The sequence below is a fragment of the Rhipicephalus microplus genome, chromosome 7 (genome assembly GCF_043290135.1).
Source record: "Rhipicephalus microplus isolate Deutch F79 chromosome 7, USDA_Rmic, whole genome shotgun sequence".
NCBI classification, from domain to species: domain Eukaryota; kingdom Metazoa; phylum Arthropoda; class Arachnida; order Ixodida; family Ixodidae; genus Rhipicephalus; species Rhipicephalus microplus.
Window position 1 is genome coordinate 69,057,635 of NC_134706.1, and position 16,503 is coordinate 69,074,137.

The following is a 16,503-nucleotide window of genomic DNA, read 5'->3' on the forward strand; positions in this document are numbered from 1 at the left end:
TCGCACTGCTCTGCTTCACTAAAAGGAACACGTCATCACCTACCCCGACCGGTGGAGTGGATAAAATGTTGTCACAGTCCTTAGCTTTGTTCAGGTGGCTTTGTGACACCAGTACCAGCCTGAGCAGCGGAGTTCAGCCAGCGATTATAGTTTTGCACACTACAGTGTTGCGACTGCAGTATTTTGTATCTTAAGATGCACGATACATTATCGAATGCTATGGAAAGATACAGATACTCATCTTGCAAGACGAATTGCGGTACAGATACAAGATGTTCAAAGAGTATCTAAGGTACAGTCGGATCTCGAGCGTCTCTCATAATCATATGGTGGTTTTGGGACATATCGATGGATCGATTAGTCGAATCTCGATAATTCGAACTCGAAGGGGCCTGAAAATTTGTTCGTATTAATGAAAGCTAAATCAACGGAGGCCTAACCATGCAGTGGCGCATGTGCATTGAGCTAACACACAAGGGGTAGGTTTTAGAAGACTTACATTTATTTGCAAATCACAGGACAACCGTCATTAATTGAAGAAATCAGTGATACGTGTTTGCACACGTTTGCCTTGCAGCGAGTAAATCAATTTCGCACGCAGTTTGCAAACCATTTCAACTTTAGCTCCGGCATTCTCTTGGCAGGAGAAGTAGCGGGCGGCTAAGTCTAGTGCCGACAATGCTTCAGCATCACTAGGCGGAGGGAGGGGCCCCTCATTTGCTTCAATAGTGTCATCACAATCCTCGTTGCTGACGATGGTAGGGTCCTCCAATGTGGCCACTTGAGGGCATGGAGATTCAATCATTTAAGCATGAGTGATGATGCCAGAAGTCTGAACAAAACTGTCCACCTGCATGTAACTTTGAAACGTCACGGCGTCTGGTAGAACACTGCTGAAGTGGTCAGGAACACAGATGAAATCGTCGGGAGAAATCTGCAGCACCACTTCATCACCACTAGCCATGGGTTCAACAAAATCACACTTCCTAAGGCAATTGGCAATGGTATCCTGCTTAATAGAGTTCCACGCATTAGTAAGGATTTGTGCTGCGCCAAGGAGATTGATTGAATAAGTTTTCTCGCTGTTGAGACACAACAGAATCCTTTCAAGGATATGTCGGCGGTATGCAGTTTTTAAATTCTGGATCACGCCTATGTCCATGGGCTGGAGCAGTGCCGTCGTATTCTTGGGCAGGAAGGCAGAATGAGTTGGACGTAGGCCTTCAACATTGCAGTGCGCGGTGCGATTGTCCACGAAAAGGAGGATCTTCCGGCCTTTTGCGGCGAATTTTCTGTCCAGTACACGCACCCAATCAGAAAAAATGTTCATGGTCATCCACGCCTTCTTATTCTTAACGTAATCAACGGGAAGGCTCTTCACACCTTAGAAGTAGCGAGGCTTAGTAGCTTTGCTAATTACGAGCAACCGGCAACGCTCCGTGCCCGTCGCGTTCGCACACAGCATCACCGTTAGCCTCTCCTTACTTTTCTTTTCACCGCCACAATCGTCGTCCTGAAAAGTGATGGTTTTACTGGGTAGCAATTTATAATAGAGCGCTGTCTCATCGACGTTGAAGACGTTGTCAAGCGAGTAGGCGGAAAGTAGCTCCTTCAAACGCCCAGAGAGCCATTCTTCGAATTTGGCTCTGTCGACATATGCCTTCTCACCTCAAACAGTGTTGAAAGTGAGCCCGTGGCATTTCTTAAAGCGTGACAGCCACCCGTCCGATGCCGAGAATTCTTCAAGAGCCATCTTAGTAGTGAACTCCCTCGCCTTGGCGGCTGTTATCGACCCACTGAGTGGGAGGGTCTGGCTGCGAACCTGCTTAATCCACATAACGAGAGCGTCCTTCAGCTGGGGATGTGCTGATGTCCGCAGCCTCTTCCTCGACGGTTTCATTTGCTGATTTTCATGTACAACAATGACAGAGCCTTTGTTCCTGATGTATGTTGACAGTGTGCTCTTGGTGATGTCATACTTCTTGGCAATTTCCGTCTTGGAAAGAACGCTGTTCTCAGCTTCGCGTAGAATTGCCACCTTTGTTTTAAGGTCCTTTGGTGGGGGATAAGCTCCTCTGCTCGCCATGACGCTTGCAAAACTAACAAACACCGCCTAGTTGGGCCTAGTCAACTACTCACACCAAAGACGACGAAAACGACTGCGTATCCGCTGCTACTCTGCGTCGCAGCCGCAGCGGGGCCAGCTCGTGACGAGAAAGAAGGAGCGTCTCCACACGCAGAGAAGATCAACATTTGAGAGAGAACCAACACTCCGCTACAGCTTTTTCTTTTTTCCCGTCTTTCTTTGCACGTGGCATTGAAAGGAGAAGGGTCTCTGCGTGGCAGAAACAGGAAAGGGAAAGCGTGGTCTCTACCGGCAAGTCACAGATCGTCATTTGAGAGAGAGAAAACATTCTGCCACAGCCTTTTCGTTCCTTTATTTTTTCTTTCTTCGGGCACAGCGTTGAGGTGTGGGTGGTGCCGACGCGGGATGTGACGTGGTGCTGAGAGCATTTTCGGAGAACGGTATGTTCGAATGAATCGTCGCAAGTGCTTGGGCGTTCGAATTGCAGGGCATTTTTGCCCATTGGTGTACACATAGCTTTGACAAGACGACAGAATCAGTTCGAATCAACCGAGGTTCTAATTAAGCGTGTTGGAATTAATGAGATTCGATTGTAGTCTGTCAGATACATGTATCTTCGATACTGCCCAGCCCTGCTTAAAGGGACACTAAAGAGAGACAGTGACTTGGTTTAGATCAACAAACTACACTATAAAAACTCTAATTCTATATGTTTCAGTATCATGAGTTCATTATTAGCGGAGAAAATCAAATGAACAGTTTCATTTTCAAACATCGCACCCAAATCTCCTCGCATGACGTGAAAAATTCAGATTGTATTTTTCCTATTTTCGCGACATTGGCTTGATGAAATTTTCTGAAACTTCATATTCTATGTCTGCATCCATAGATGACAATGTACCTGATTTTTATCAATTTGTAGCTATGTAGGACTCGGTAGACACCTTTAAAATGTTTGAAATTAGGGTGTTTGGTGCGGGAATCTCAAGGTGGCATCTCCACCTGCATTTTTCTTTTCATGTGTTTTCTCGCTTGCCAAGCATTGTGTCACGTCTTCACTAGGAAGTTGCACCCGTGTCTCCAGCAAAGTGGCGGCCCATTAATTTCGAGTGATGCTCCTGATGGTGCTCATGAATGTGCTGCGAAAGAGGTCCCAGGTTCGAAAGGCAGACTCTCAATTGTCATACCATGCCCTTACTGCATCTTCCAGGTAGAAGCAGAGGCGACACACTTTCTCTTCCGTGTCCCAGTGGTTGAAGGCGGCCACTCGGTTTTAGGTCCCCAATAAGGTTTCCGGGTTTTTAAACGACGATCTGCGAATGGTTGGTGGCTTTTTTGGCTACTGCATCACTACTGCTGCAGGAAACGCTGCGGCTATTATTGTGCCTCTTGTTGGTGTTGCCGTGGCTTTGTTTTGTCCGGTAACGGTCTGTATTGGGGGCTACTCCTTTCAGTCTGTGGCTGGCTTGATTGTGGCTGATAGTGTTGGTAGCTTCTCTTCGCGAGGTGGGCTAGACGGTCTGAAGGGGGCGTTCGGTACATGGACAGGGCAGCACCTCCACCAAATGTCACCATGGCGTGATGGCGACGAAGGGAGCAGACTGTAGGTGGAGGACCAAACTGTTTATATGGCCAAAATTGTGGCCGGTCAAGGAAAAGTCAGATTACAGCGATACACACTGGCACCAATAGCGACGAACAGAGCGTCAGCCGTCGATCAGCTGACAAGTGGCAAAGCACGTCGGCATTGATACATGTGCTGTCGAATATACCAGCATAGCGCAAGCTCTGGAATAATCTCGAGTGTTCGTGACTTGCGAACTAGCATAACAGAACAATCTACAATAATCTCGAACTTTATCGAACAATGAGGCCCAGTTTGCACTGAGTAGTCCAGACAGGCTTTGTGGGCGAAAACCAAATGAAACAAAAATGATATTAAAAATGCGCGTAGCAATATTGCATAATAAAAATGAGTATATCTGTTATGACTCAACTAGCCTGCACAATAACTTGTAAAAAAAATTGAAACTAGGCTCTGCAAATGCCATTCTTCTTGGTTAAAAATAAATGGAAGCAACCTTGATTAGTAGCAGGATTTGATTTTCGGTAGAATCGAAGTGATTACCTGTAAAATATGTTACGAGTAATATGTTCAAATAACCCTGAAGGAAACTTTACGGCAGTGCGGATTTTGCTTGGAAAGGTGTGTTCACAGTACAGCACCCCTTCGCCGCAGTGAAACTACCTTTACAAGGGGGTTTTATGTAGGTCAATGTGCACCTATTCGTTCATTCTGAATACTTTTAAATTTTCAATAATTTAAATTTGAATCGAAGCAAATTGGAATACCTTGACATTCTATTTGAAGTGCTCCAACATTCACAAAAGCCTACTTGGTATGCTTTAAAATAATTTTGTCATTAGCAAGTGATGATTTGACCAGGGCAGGGCAACAAAATCTCACTCTTGACACATTTTCACTTCGTCTTGTGTTGCAGGACTCGTCAGTGAGGACACAGACATCTCTCAGCGAGCACATGATGAGCATCAATGAAGTCTATCCCAACAGGCAGCTCACCTATGTCGTCTACGGGCTGGAGAAGTACTTCAAGTAAGCCACTGTAGTAGCACCAACAAAGTTGTGCAGTATGAGCTTGAGTTTCCAATCTTGTCACTTGATTTATCTCATTGAAATCGCTAGAATTGGAGGCACACTTTTTTTTTTCAAGCTGAAAAAAAATCGAGTGTACCTTAGATTTTCAACTTATTTATATGTTCTAGCATTACTTCTATAAAAGTTATTCTCATTCAAAGCTATTGAAACTTCCCATGCTCTAGATTCAAGCGCCCATTAGAACTGGATGGGTGCTGCCTAATGAAACAATAATGCTTCTTATTTACCTGTTTCTGTTATGTGATTCAACAGACTACTTGACTAGTTTAGTCAATGAAGGAAGTAGACAGAGTTTGTCTTCTGCGGTTATAGCCAAGAACATCTTTGGCGCCTTGTCACTATGTGCCAACACCCAAACAGGGTGGTGGCATTCGCTATGCGCAGCAGCCACTGTGGGTCTGGTGCTTTGCTCAAAATGAAACGTTTATTCTCAATGCTTTGTGCTCAAACCTCGAACGGTGGGTGCATGTAAGGCCCATGGTGCCCACACAGGGTTTATATCGCAGATGTACAGTCGACTCTTGTTAATTCGAGCTCGAAGGGGCCTCTGAATTTTGTTTGAATTATTAAGAAATTTGAAACATAGGAAGTTTTCAGATATACGACTGTGGCTGAAGTGACACCACACATTATGATTAGGCATTGATATTATCAGATTTTAAAATTTTAAAAGAATTTTCAAACTCCAACTGCCCACAGTGAATAGAAAGCAGTGGTGTAAGGTGCACAAGTTTATTAGCCATTTACTGCTGATCATACACTTTAAATAAATCGTGAATTGCCAACTGCCTCTTTACTATATGTGCCTTCAGCACAAAGCTCTCTATACCAGTTAAGAAGCATCACAGTTTACCCTGCATTTGCTTTCTTCAAAAATTTGTTTACTAGAAAAGCCTTTTTTTTTGAAGGCTTGAGGTTCTTATTTTTCAATTTTAGACTGTTAGGTTTATATAAGCACCCAAACTTTTGTGTAGTAGTGGGAAAGCAGCTGATATTTTCTGGTACGGAACCACAAAAAGTATGAATTAACCGAATGATGGAATTTGAATTAAAGGGCTTTTAAATACATTGAAAGAATACAGGGCCAACCAAAAAATTGAACTTTGTTTAAATTAACCGGAAGTCTGAATTATCAGAGTTTGAATTACCGCGAGTGTACTGTAATCGCTAAGGACGTTACCCTGTCTACCCTGAACATATCCAGAACATATCGCGTAACTTACCCAGAACATATCGCGCAAGCAAAGAACATGACACCGAAATAATATTAAAAACATCGTGTTTGATGACCTACTTTCATTAACAGACAAACCAATAAGTTCACCTGTGACACATACTCGTATTCGAGTGGCACATACCCGTCTATCGCGTCCCACAAAACCCGAATCAAAACTGAACAATCTGCACAACAAATACGAAAACATGTGTAAACAACCCACCTCATGTGTAATAAACTGTACCGACAGCACAATAATAGATGATCACCCGTGCCGTCTGTATGTGCACCCATGCATCTGTCCATTTGTTCATATGTAAACATGTCCGTTTGTTAATGTGTTTGTCCGTGCATTTGACCATTCTTTTACTAGTTGGCGACCTCAAAGTTTGATATTATATATCTTAGGACCTCCAGCTGCACCTAGTGATCATCATTCACTTCGTGGAGATGCATTTATTATTATCAATGCTGTTGAATTAAAATAACCAGTGTCTGTTTGTGCCATTTCTTGATTGATATAAACTGTCAATCACCTTCAGCGCATTGAGCTCTACTACAGTTGATCATTACCCCACGTAATGGCTGTATTGTAGGAGTACATATATAATGTTTATAAAACTGAATAGCTATCACTGCATACCCAATCGATGCCTCATGAACATTACGGTCTATTTGAAAACCAGTTGCGAGACCTGGCGTGACTGTCATAGAATGCTTGGTTGCCACGCAGAAGGCTGTGGTTCAATTTCTGCTGGGACCCTGACATATTTTTTTTATATTCATGTGGTAAATGTAGCCGATGTAAGGTTTTCCCTAACGCTTGTGCGTTTAAATTACTCGTGTGTGTTCTCGCCATTTTTGGGTAGATACGAAGTTTCAATCGTCTGGGGCACATACCCGCATTCAAGTGGCACATACCTGCTCGTGTATACGAGCCACTGTTTCGTGGAAAGTGTTTGTCGACACATGCGATGGGATTGTGACATAATTCATGTCATGACCAGCGAGTCGTATTTGTCAAACCATCTTACCCACCCAAACTAATTTTGGTTCATTCCAAGTGAAGGTGGGGATCAAGATAGCACCTAGACATAGGCAGATAGATAGATATGCAGATAGATACCCAAAAGTGCTTTGCAGTATTCAAAGAAATGCTTTGCATTTGAAAGGATGATGTTGAAGGTAATAAATTCCACTCTGTAACTGTTCGCGAGGAGGACGAGTATTCATGCACATTAGTTCTCACAAATACAAGCTTTGTATGATGACTGTTTGATCTCGTGTTTTAGAAGAAGGCATGCATGAAAAATCAATGATGATTAAACTTTTATGCCTGAATTCCCCTTTTCGTGATCTCGAGAGACCGTTCAGTTTACATGATACTTGATAAGTTTCAAGTATACTTGATTTGAATTTCGAATTACTGATGCATTGATTGTTTCATAGTTCCTTTGAAGTTTTCTGTAGGTGGTTGGGGCTTTTTTTTTTGTGTTCATTAAATTCAAATTTATTAGCCGTTTTTTTTCATCATGCGCTACAAGAGGCTGCTTATGTATGCCAGTAAACCAGTTTAAACTAGGAGAAATCTATTTTTCTGACTGTTTCTTGCTTTTGCTCTTTCCTTTCTTCTGCAGCAGAGATGTGCTTACGTAAGAATGGCATATTATTTCTTTTTTTGATGGTGCTATCTGTACTTGCATGTGCTTTGCTTTCTGTGGTAATCTTTTCAGTTGTGACTATCCGTACATTTGTCTCTTACGGACTTTAGCATGATTTGCGTTTTGGTGCATTAATATTGTTTACACTTTACTAAACGAAGGGGTACTGACACAGAAAATTTGACCTCGCATTTTTCTGCTGCAATGCATTGCTGTAGGGCTGTTAGTCATGACATGACACATTCCTTACTGCAGCATGTGATAGATAATTAATTACAGGCCCCTCATTATCGATCAGTTTTCGTTTTGGTTTGAGAAAGTTCCAAAAACTGGGTGCAACTGTCGCCACTTAGCGTTTGCAACTCCTGACCACGTCAGCACACAGAACTATGACGCACTTCCACATGATCCGCATCAAGAATTACTTTCAAATAGGAAACCACATTGGAATGTCGCCAAACAGAAAACTTTGCAAGCGTGCGCCACGGCCACGCACTCGTAACCAGCCGCCAAGAAATATAGACTTCGGGAACTAACGTGGCAAGGAAGGAAAAGAATGGCAGGGAGGTTAACCAGCCTATAGGCAGCTGGTTTGCTACCCTGCACATGGGAGAGGGATGGGGGAGATGAAAGATAGAGAGCAGAGAGGGAAGAGAGAAACACAGCATATTCGGCAGCACGTGCACGCACACTCAGTCATAGTCCAGTCTTGTCTTTCGCGGTGTGTGACATTGGTGTTACAGTCGCCTGTTCAAGTCCGTGTCGCGTAGGAATTTCAACAGAGCTTTTGTCGCCTTCTGTTGCAATGTCTTTTCTCGGGCACTTGACAGAATAGTGTCCACAGGCATTTGGCTGTTGTCGATGCGCGCAAAAGCGGACGCCAGTTACTGTCTCTGGATTTCATACAACGAACAGTCACACAGGATGTGGTGCAGCGTCTCTTCACAATGACAGGCATCGCAGAGAGCGTTGCCGGCCATTCCTATGACAAAGGAATAAGATTTTGTAAATGCCACTCCTAGCCATAAGTCATAAAGAAGGGTGGCTTCTCTTCGGTCGAGTCCAGTGGGCATGTGGAGAGCCATCAAAGAGGTCAGGTGGTGTTGACGATTCGTATCGATGCTTGGTGGGCACCATAGTGAAAACGTGATTTCACGCGCAAGTCGTCAAAGATTACTGGCAGCATCGGAAACGCGGCAAAATAAAAATGGCGGCTATGACGTCATGATAGCTTGTTTTGTTGACCGCCGCGTGGTGACGTGAGGGAAGTAGGGGGTCACCTCGGGGTCACCTCCGAGGTTGTCTATAGCGCTATGGAGTCGATCGCTCACAGAAACTTCAAAATTAATTTAAAATACCTTCCAAGCTTCATTCGCTGTTGATATCTTGCAGATGATATACAAATGTTTATGAGAATTGATCCCCCAGGCTATCTCCACCCCGAAATTTTGTGTCAGTACCCCTTTAAGACAATGTAGCAGGTTTTATCACTGGCTGATGTATGGTCACCTTCTGAAGTGAGTGAAATAAAAAAAAATATGTGCTTGCTCAATTTAGTGGCGCAGTAAAGAACCATGACCAGTTGAAATTATCTGGTGCCTTCTTCTGCGATGTCTTTTAGTTACAGCATTGGTTGGGTCATTACGCTCTACAATTCTCTCGAAGCCCTTATAATTGACTTGGCTCTTTACTCACTGTACTCCATGTGTGGCTTAGGTGCGCGGTCACTGAGCATGAGGTTGCGGACTTCTGTCCCAGCTGTGGTGCCCACATTCCAATTGCTGAGAAATGTATCTTTACAAGCGTTTTTGCACGTAGTTTGGCTCTTATTTGCAGTTTTCAGTTGACTTCCATTGCAGTTGTGTAAGAATGGGCTTTTTTTCTCACTGATTTAGTTTTAGTAAATATTCTGTAGGATGAACAGAGGCCTACAGAATGTGAAAAGTCATGAGGTGTTCTGTTCATCTGTTATATATGTAATCGTTTTCAATAAAAGTTCAGTTGAAAGTCGGCGCTGTTCGGCGTCCACTTCCCGTCTTTGTCCGTGTTTTTCGCGCTGTCGGCGACGAATTTGCACAAACTCGCCCAGTTTTCCATGTTTTACTTAAGGTTTAAAAAAGCCTTGCTGAATGCAAGAATTCGAATGTACTGTGCTTTAAGCGCCCATCAAACCACTCCATAATTGAATCTTTTGCTTCACTACAATAACGACAGGCAGCAGAAGAGTCGAGCCAACGCAGAATACCGAGCCCTGGTGTTGGGCTCGCAGCCGGCAATTCGCAGGCGCAAGCCAGGTGTCTACGACGGAGTGCCCCTGTCTCGCAAGGACATCCAGGAGGTGAGGCAGAGACAACTGTCACTGCGCCGCAGGGATTCACTGGAATATATGCTTCCGTGATTTCAGATGGTGGTGGCATGCAACACATTGGCTAGCTGTTAATGCTGTGTAGCTAATGTGTTACAACGTTAACTTCTCTGTGATGAACTCCGACTGCTCGGGGCTGGCACACTACAGCAAGAACAGAGGCACGAACACTGACAAATATGTTTTCTTTATCTATACACCATAGCGGTATAGTGGTCATGGTGCTCAACTGTCGATTCGAAGGTTGTAGGGTTAAATGCCAGCCATAGCAACTGTACTTATACGGCTGTGTTTCTATATTGGAGGCATGTGCACTTCATAGGTGCATGTTAAAAAATATCAGGTGGTCAAAGCTTCCAGATCTCTGATCTATGGTGTCCCTCGTAATCATACTGGGATTTTATGATGTAAAACCCTAACAATTATTACAGTTGAACTCTTTTATAAGAGACCCTGATGTAATAGACAAGTGGCCATAAAATATATCCAGGGGCCTATATTGAAATAGTGGTTTTATAAGAAAATGAACATATCGTACGTTGCTTATAAGAGGCACCTCTCCTATAAAAGACAAAAATGGCTCTCTACTGCATGTCTATTATCAAGGAATTCATCTGTATAATATTTCCTCTCAGTTTTTGTGTACATTTGTAGACTAAATGCATACCACAGTGTACTGAAAACATTTTTAAAGATGATAGTGTTTCTTGGGAACCTTCGACAAAAAAATTTTGGTCTGTCTGTCTGTCTGTCTGTACGTTTGTCTGTTTGTCCGCTCTTACCGATACCCCTTTGCGGCACCAAACGGCCAACCCCATCCGCAGCGCCCACCAATATTGCTCAAGGTTTAGCGCTCATAGTTGTGCGATTGTCAATTAAAAAGGGAATATTGTGCATATCTGAGGTGCCATAACAACACGTCTATGTTTTGTATGTCTGCCTTTATACTAGAAAAGGCACACACAAGTAACTCTAGGGACTGTAGCGTTTATCGTGCTGCGCTGACAGTGCAACGCGATGCTCAAAAAGGTGTTTCTAATGCTTTGCTACGACGACATGGTGGTGGCACCTGCCCGTCGCTTTGCGTTCTACACCTTATCACCTCCAAGACTGGCGCGCATCTTTCTCCTCGGGTACGCATGCCTTCGTTTTCGAAGATAACTGCCAGATGGCGCTTGTGTCTACCGTGCCTCGATGCGCTCGTTCGCCTCCGCTACATGCTCGAGGCACTCTAATGTGGCGCTTCCAGGATACCATTCACCGGTTTTCTTGCGCAGAACATCAAATAAACGCTTTGTTCACTCTCTCCAGACGCAAGAGTATCATCTTTCGACGACATTTACAGTGTGACGTGCAGAATCGGGCCAATTTTTCGCCAACTTTTTTTGTCTTCCATCATGTCGCTTGTTTATTCTGATTGTCTTTCATATATGTTTTGATGTCGAGAAATTGTTTGTAGTGTGGCTGGTTTGCGATTTTTCTCTGTTGGTTGCTTGTGCAGACGCTAGTGCCACTGCAGCTGGACAGTGGCATCACCGTGGCAACAAAGGAGAGCATAGAGGAGCTAACCGAATACCTGGCCAAGTTTACCCGTGCACTGGCCGAGCGACCACACAGGTACGAAAAGGCGTTGGTTGGTTTGCTGTTGCACCATGCCCGTTCTTTCTTTTAAATGTGAAGTCTCTTTTCCAATCGTGTCATATAGGGCTCTTAATGCCAATATCTCTACCTTCGAACAATCTTCTACCTTAGAACGAGTTATGAGGGGTTGCAATCCGCTGAGGGTCACTTTTGTGAAATATGCAACTCGCACAAGATATTTCTTTCAAGAAAATCAAGTGAAAGAGTTTGGAAGGGGAAATCATGGCACAACCGCCTTTCCCCTCCAACTCTGATCAGTTTACATTGAAGAGGCTCAAGAATTCTGGTGCATTGAAATATGTATGAATAGAGTTGGGGGATTATGAATCTAGGTCGATATAGGGCTGATAGTAGCGCCGATAGATGAGTAGACAGAACCATAGGATGGCAATGAAAGGTGGAGCTCACTCAGACTTAATCAAGAAATTTATATTGCGCTAGGGGTTCACTTAGACTCAGGCTCACTCAAACTTTACAGAATATTACTCTGTCTACAGTAATATATTCTGTCTAACACTCCAAGGATGACAAGGTGCCTTTGACAAAGATAGGTCCTCCTATCAAAACGTCGGCCAGCCTGTCTGAGGCACTTCCACTGTTTACCCTGATTATCCCACTACATGTTTCCATCTGCTGGCTCCCATCTAGATTTGGGAAACCTTTAGGTGTATAAGTTTGCATGTATGTACGTGATTGCTTCTTGAAAGTGCTGCTTGTGTGGGCGCAGGTATGCTTGCTTCATTGAGTCACATAGTTCTCTTAAGTAAGCTATTGCGCTGCCCCCGTATACCTGACATGATAAATAATTCATGAGAAGTTGCGTGGGGAATCTTCGTGTTTTCACACTTTTGTGCCCCCAACCCCACAGGGAGGCCAAGCAGAGCCGTCCACTGCAACACCTGGCGCCTGGCTCACTCTCCAAGCACGACAGCCTCAGGCGCACCTGGCAGGCACAGCTGGAGCAGTTTGCCAGCGTCAGTAGGGACGTGGCCGAGGCCATCGTCTGCGAGTATCCAGCACCAAAGCTCCTCCTGCAGGTAGAGAGTTCATTTCACTCACACCGTGGCCACAGCGCAAACATTAACCATGCCCGAGGCTGTAAGGTAGCTAACTGGGCTTTCGGCTCTGCTTGACATTAAATCACTTTCTTCGGTAATGCCTATGAGCTTGCTCAAGGACACGCATTAAAGGTAGTGCTCTGTGACTTGACAAAGGCTTTGTTCCACATCTGGCTGTTTTTGCAGCTATCCGGGGGAAACAGGAAAAAGAATCTAGCTTCATTTATTTTTGGTGAAACAAGTATCTCAACTTCGGTTATGGCACTATATTAAGAAACTAAAGCCAAGCGTTTTCATTAGCTGGTATCAAATGTGGTGCACACACAGTCAATGTTTCCAGGCGTCCTCGTTTTCATTCTAGTTGTGATATTATCGGCTTTCACATGCTGCCTGCAGTATAGCAAAAGCTGGAGAAATGGCGAGATCAAATTTGTGGCCCCTGAGCCACCTTCTCCACTGTGTACACTTGTGATCATGCCTCATTAATACTAAATGGGATCAAGAGCATGAGCTTACAATGAATGTTTGAGAAGAATCTAAGTGCAGTGTAGTGAGCGGTGTAACAAAAAGCTGCGAGGATGGTCAGGTTGACTGCAAAGCGAGCAGGTAATGTTCTAATCAGGATTAAAAGGTAGAAATTAAGTAATAAATATAGCAGGATATGTAACTCATAAAGCAGATAAGCATCAATCTATTACGCAGTTGAACATCTTTATAACAGACACAGCTGTGCCCAACAGTGAAATAGTGGTTGATCATTAAATGAGAACAAAGTACCCTGCTTATAATAGACACCTCACATCAGGGACAAAAACTAGTACACTCATACCTTAATATAATTAACACTGATATAATGGACCACTGGTTTGAACGAAATAAATGAAAATGTCTTGCCCTAGATAGTATTAAAAAAAGCTTTTATAATGAATATTGCGATCTAACAAACTTACCGTATCTGCTAGAATCTAGACTAACCTCGATTCTAAGCCTACCTGCAAAATTTTGAAGCCTGAAGGGGGGTGGGGGGGACCTCTAATGTAGGTCGAACGAAAAAGACCGCGTTCAGAAAGAGAAAAAAATATATTGAACATGAAGATTAAATGAAGTAGTTGGTTCATGATGCAAGTGACTCGAGAAAGATCATCCGCTGGTCCTGTTGCGTGTTTGTTTGCTTTCGTTTTTTTTTTCACGCTGTTTCTAGTTACCGTAATTATTCGAATCTAACGCGCACCTTTTTTCCGGTTAAGCGAGTTCATAAATCGCATGCGCGTTAGAATCGAGTACGAACAAAAAAATTACGGCCAATCTATTGCCATCGGCAAGTCTAAAATGGCCGCCCCCTACGTGCGTCGGCATGGCGCGTCGTCCATTTCTGCCTATGTGTTTCTCATGTGCGGCACTTCGTACGTGTGCTGAGGAGTTCGTCATCTAGTAGTGCATTAGCATCGACGGCGTGGAAGGGCCGACTCCAAAAACTCGAGTGCACCACGACGCCGCTTTTGAAAGAAAAGTCATCGCGTGTGCAGAAACGGACGGAAATCGGGCCGCATCGCGGTCGTTCGGAGTTCCCGAAACGTGCGTGCGGGACCGGCGGAAACAAAAGCAGAAGATTTTCGACAGCAAAGCTTTACGCAAAGGCTTCAGTGGACCACAGCAGGGTCCGTTTCCGCAAATTAAAGAGCTGCTGGGCGAGTATGTGCTTTAGCAGCGAGCAGCACAGCGGCCCGTGACGGCAGAACTGCTCCAAGTGCGGGCTGTGCAATTAGTCTTAGAGAAATGTGTAATGCAGCGCCAGTTTTAAGCGAGCAAGTGCTGGCTAACTAACTTTATGAAGAGGAAAGGCTTTTCCCTCCGAAGGGGAACATGCATATGCGAAAAGTTTTGCGGAGGAGTACGATGAAAAGCTTCACAGTTTTCAGAGGTTCGTCCTAAACTTGCGGCGCAACAACGACTACCTGCTTGGGCAAATCGGGAATGCCGATCAGACGCCTCTTTACTTCGACATGCCTGGCACCACAACCGTCGAGAAGAAGGGGGCGAAGCAAGTTCGCGTGCTGACATCGGTCCACGGTAAAACTACAGTGACGGCAATGCTCTGTTACACGTCAGATGGGCACAAGCTTCGCCCGTACCTCATATTTAAATGGAAGACGCTCCCGAAAGGAGTCGTTTTTTCGAGTGGTGTGATCATGCGGGCCAGCGAGAAAAAATGGGTGCGCGTTGCAATCGATGTCTTACGTTTTTTTTTTTTTTTTTCGCGGTGGAAATCGGGTGCGCGTTACAATCGAGGGCGCGGTAGAATCGAGTAAATACGGTATTTGTATTGTAAAGATGCTGTTCTTGTCGATGCCGCACTCACTCCGATTCATCGTCGCTGCTTCCTTTATCGCAGACTTCTTCGTCGCTGTCTTCAAACAGTGCATGATCCTCTGCGCCATCAAGCGCACTGGATGTGCCGCACTTTTTGAAAGAGCACACAATCAAAGTTCCTACGATGTCGTCCCATGTTGGAGGACCTACAGCGATGCATTTTTTTTCATCCACTCGAAAGTCTTGCCCAACTTAAACGTTAAACGACGACTTCATGGCCAGGACAACTTTCCTTTCATATGTGGCAGTACAATGACACTGCATGTTTGGCACCATTGAGCTACACCACACACAGACCACTCGAAGCGCTACTCGAATTGGCAAACAGCTCGCCTCAACACTCACCACAAAGTTCAAAATGGTGGCCTCACGTGTGTACTTAAACTAGGTGTTGGCTTGGCTACTAATAACTACAATACCGTCTAGGTGGCGCTAATTCTGCACCACTCTTCTCAATGAAAAATGCCGTGTTTTTCAAAATCTTTCAATCTTAGCCGACCCTGAAGTTTGACACAAAATAATTTGAAAAAAAAAACTATCAGTCTAGATTTGAATAAATGTAGTACTTTCTTGTAAGATGCAACTTTGTTCAATTGTAGTTACATAACGGGCAATGACAGAAAAAAAATGCAGTTCGATTAAATGATGTATGTGGTTTAATGTCCCAAAACCACTATATGATTATTAGAAATGCCATAGTGGAGGGCTCCAGAAATTTTGACTACCTGGGGTTCTTTAATGTGCACCCACGTCTGAGCACACGGGCCTACAGCGTTTCTGCCTCCATCGAAAATGATGCAGCCGCTGCTGGGATTCGATCCCATGACCTGCGGTTCAGCAGCCAAGTACCTAAGCCACTAGACCACCGTGGCGGGGCAGAAAATGAAGTCGAGGACAGTGTAGAAGTGCATGGTATGATCATGGTCCTTTAATACTTTTTCTGGTCATGAAACTCCCGCGTCACTTAATGGGAGAGCTTCATACGCTGCCTGCACTTTCCGCCGCGCTGGCGTTGATAGAGAGGCGAGGAAGCCGGCTCGGCCGGCTGCTTCCCAGCCAATGCAGAAGAACGCGACAGGTGGAAACGTGCGATCCCGCGACAAGAGACTGCTGGAGTTTCGCTCGGCTCAAAGAACGCTTGCGTGTGTGAAAAACATTTCGACGCCAGTGACACTGTATGTGCGAACGTGTGCACTGTGAACAGAGTCATCGTTTTGCTTCTTCGAGAATGACCGAGACTGGTGGAAAACGCCGTACCAAAGGATTTTCGAAAATTCACCTTCTTACCACTTCAAACCAAAACAGTGGTCACGTGCAATGAAGCACCCACCTCTAAAAAGGCGGCGAAACCTTTCTCCGGATTGTGATGCAACATTTGCGAATGCAGACGTCTCCAGTGCAGCCGACGAAGAAATCGATAGAAAGTCTG

General features: G+C 44.5%; 1 protein-coding gene across 2 annotated transcripts in view; it reads left to right on the forward strand.

Moving 5' to 3' along the window:
• The window catches only part of mms4 (Methyl methanesulfonate sensitivity 4), a 50,726-nt gene that overhangs the window by 18,777 nt on the left and 15,446 nt on the right, over positions 1-16,503 (forward strand). Inside the window, exons 7-11 of one of the 2 annotated variants that reach the window (XM_075869252.1) lie at positions 4,588-4,700; positions 7,617-7,631; positions 9,855-9,978; positions 11,507-11,622; positions 12,515-12,683. In XM_075869252.1, the coding sequence (XP_075725367.1) occupies positions 4,588-4,700; positions 7,617-7,631; positions 9,855-9,978; positions 11,507-11,622; positions 12,515-12,683 (537 nt within the window). The remainder of the gene's footprint in view (positions 1-4,587; positions 4,701-7,616; positions 7,632-9,854; positions 9,979-11,506; positions 11,623-12,514; positions 12,684-16,503) is intronic. The other variant, XM_037430265.2, reaches the window with a different exon arrangement.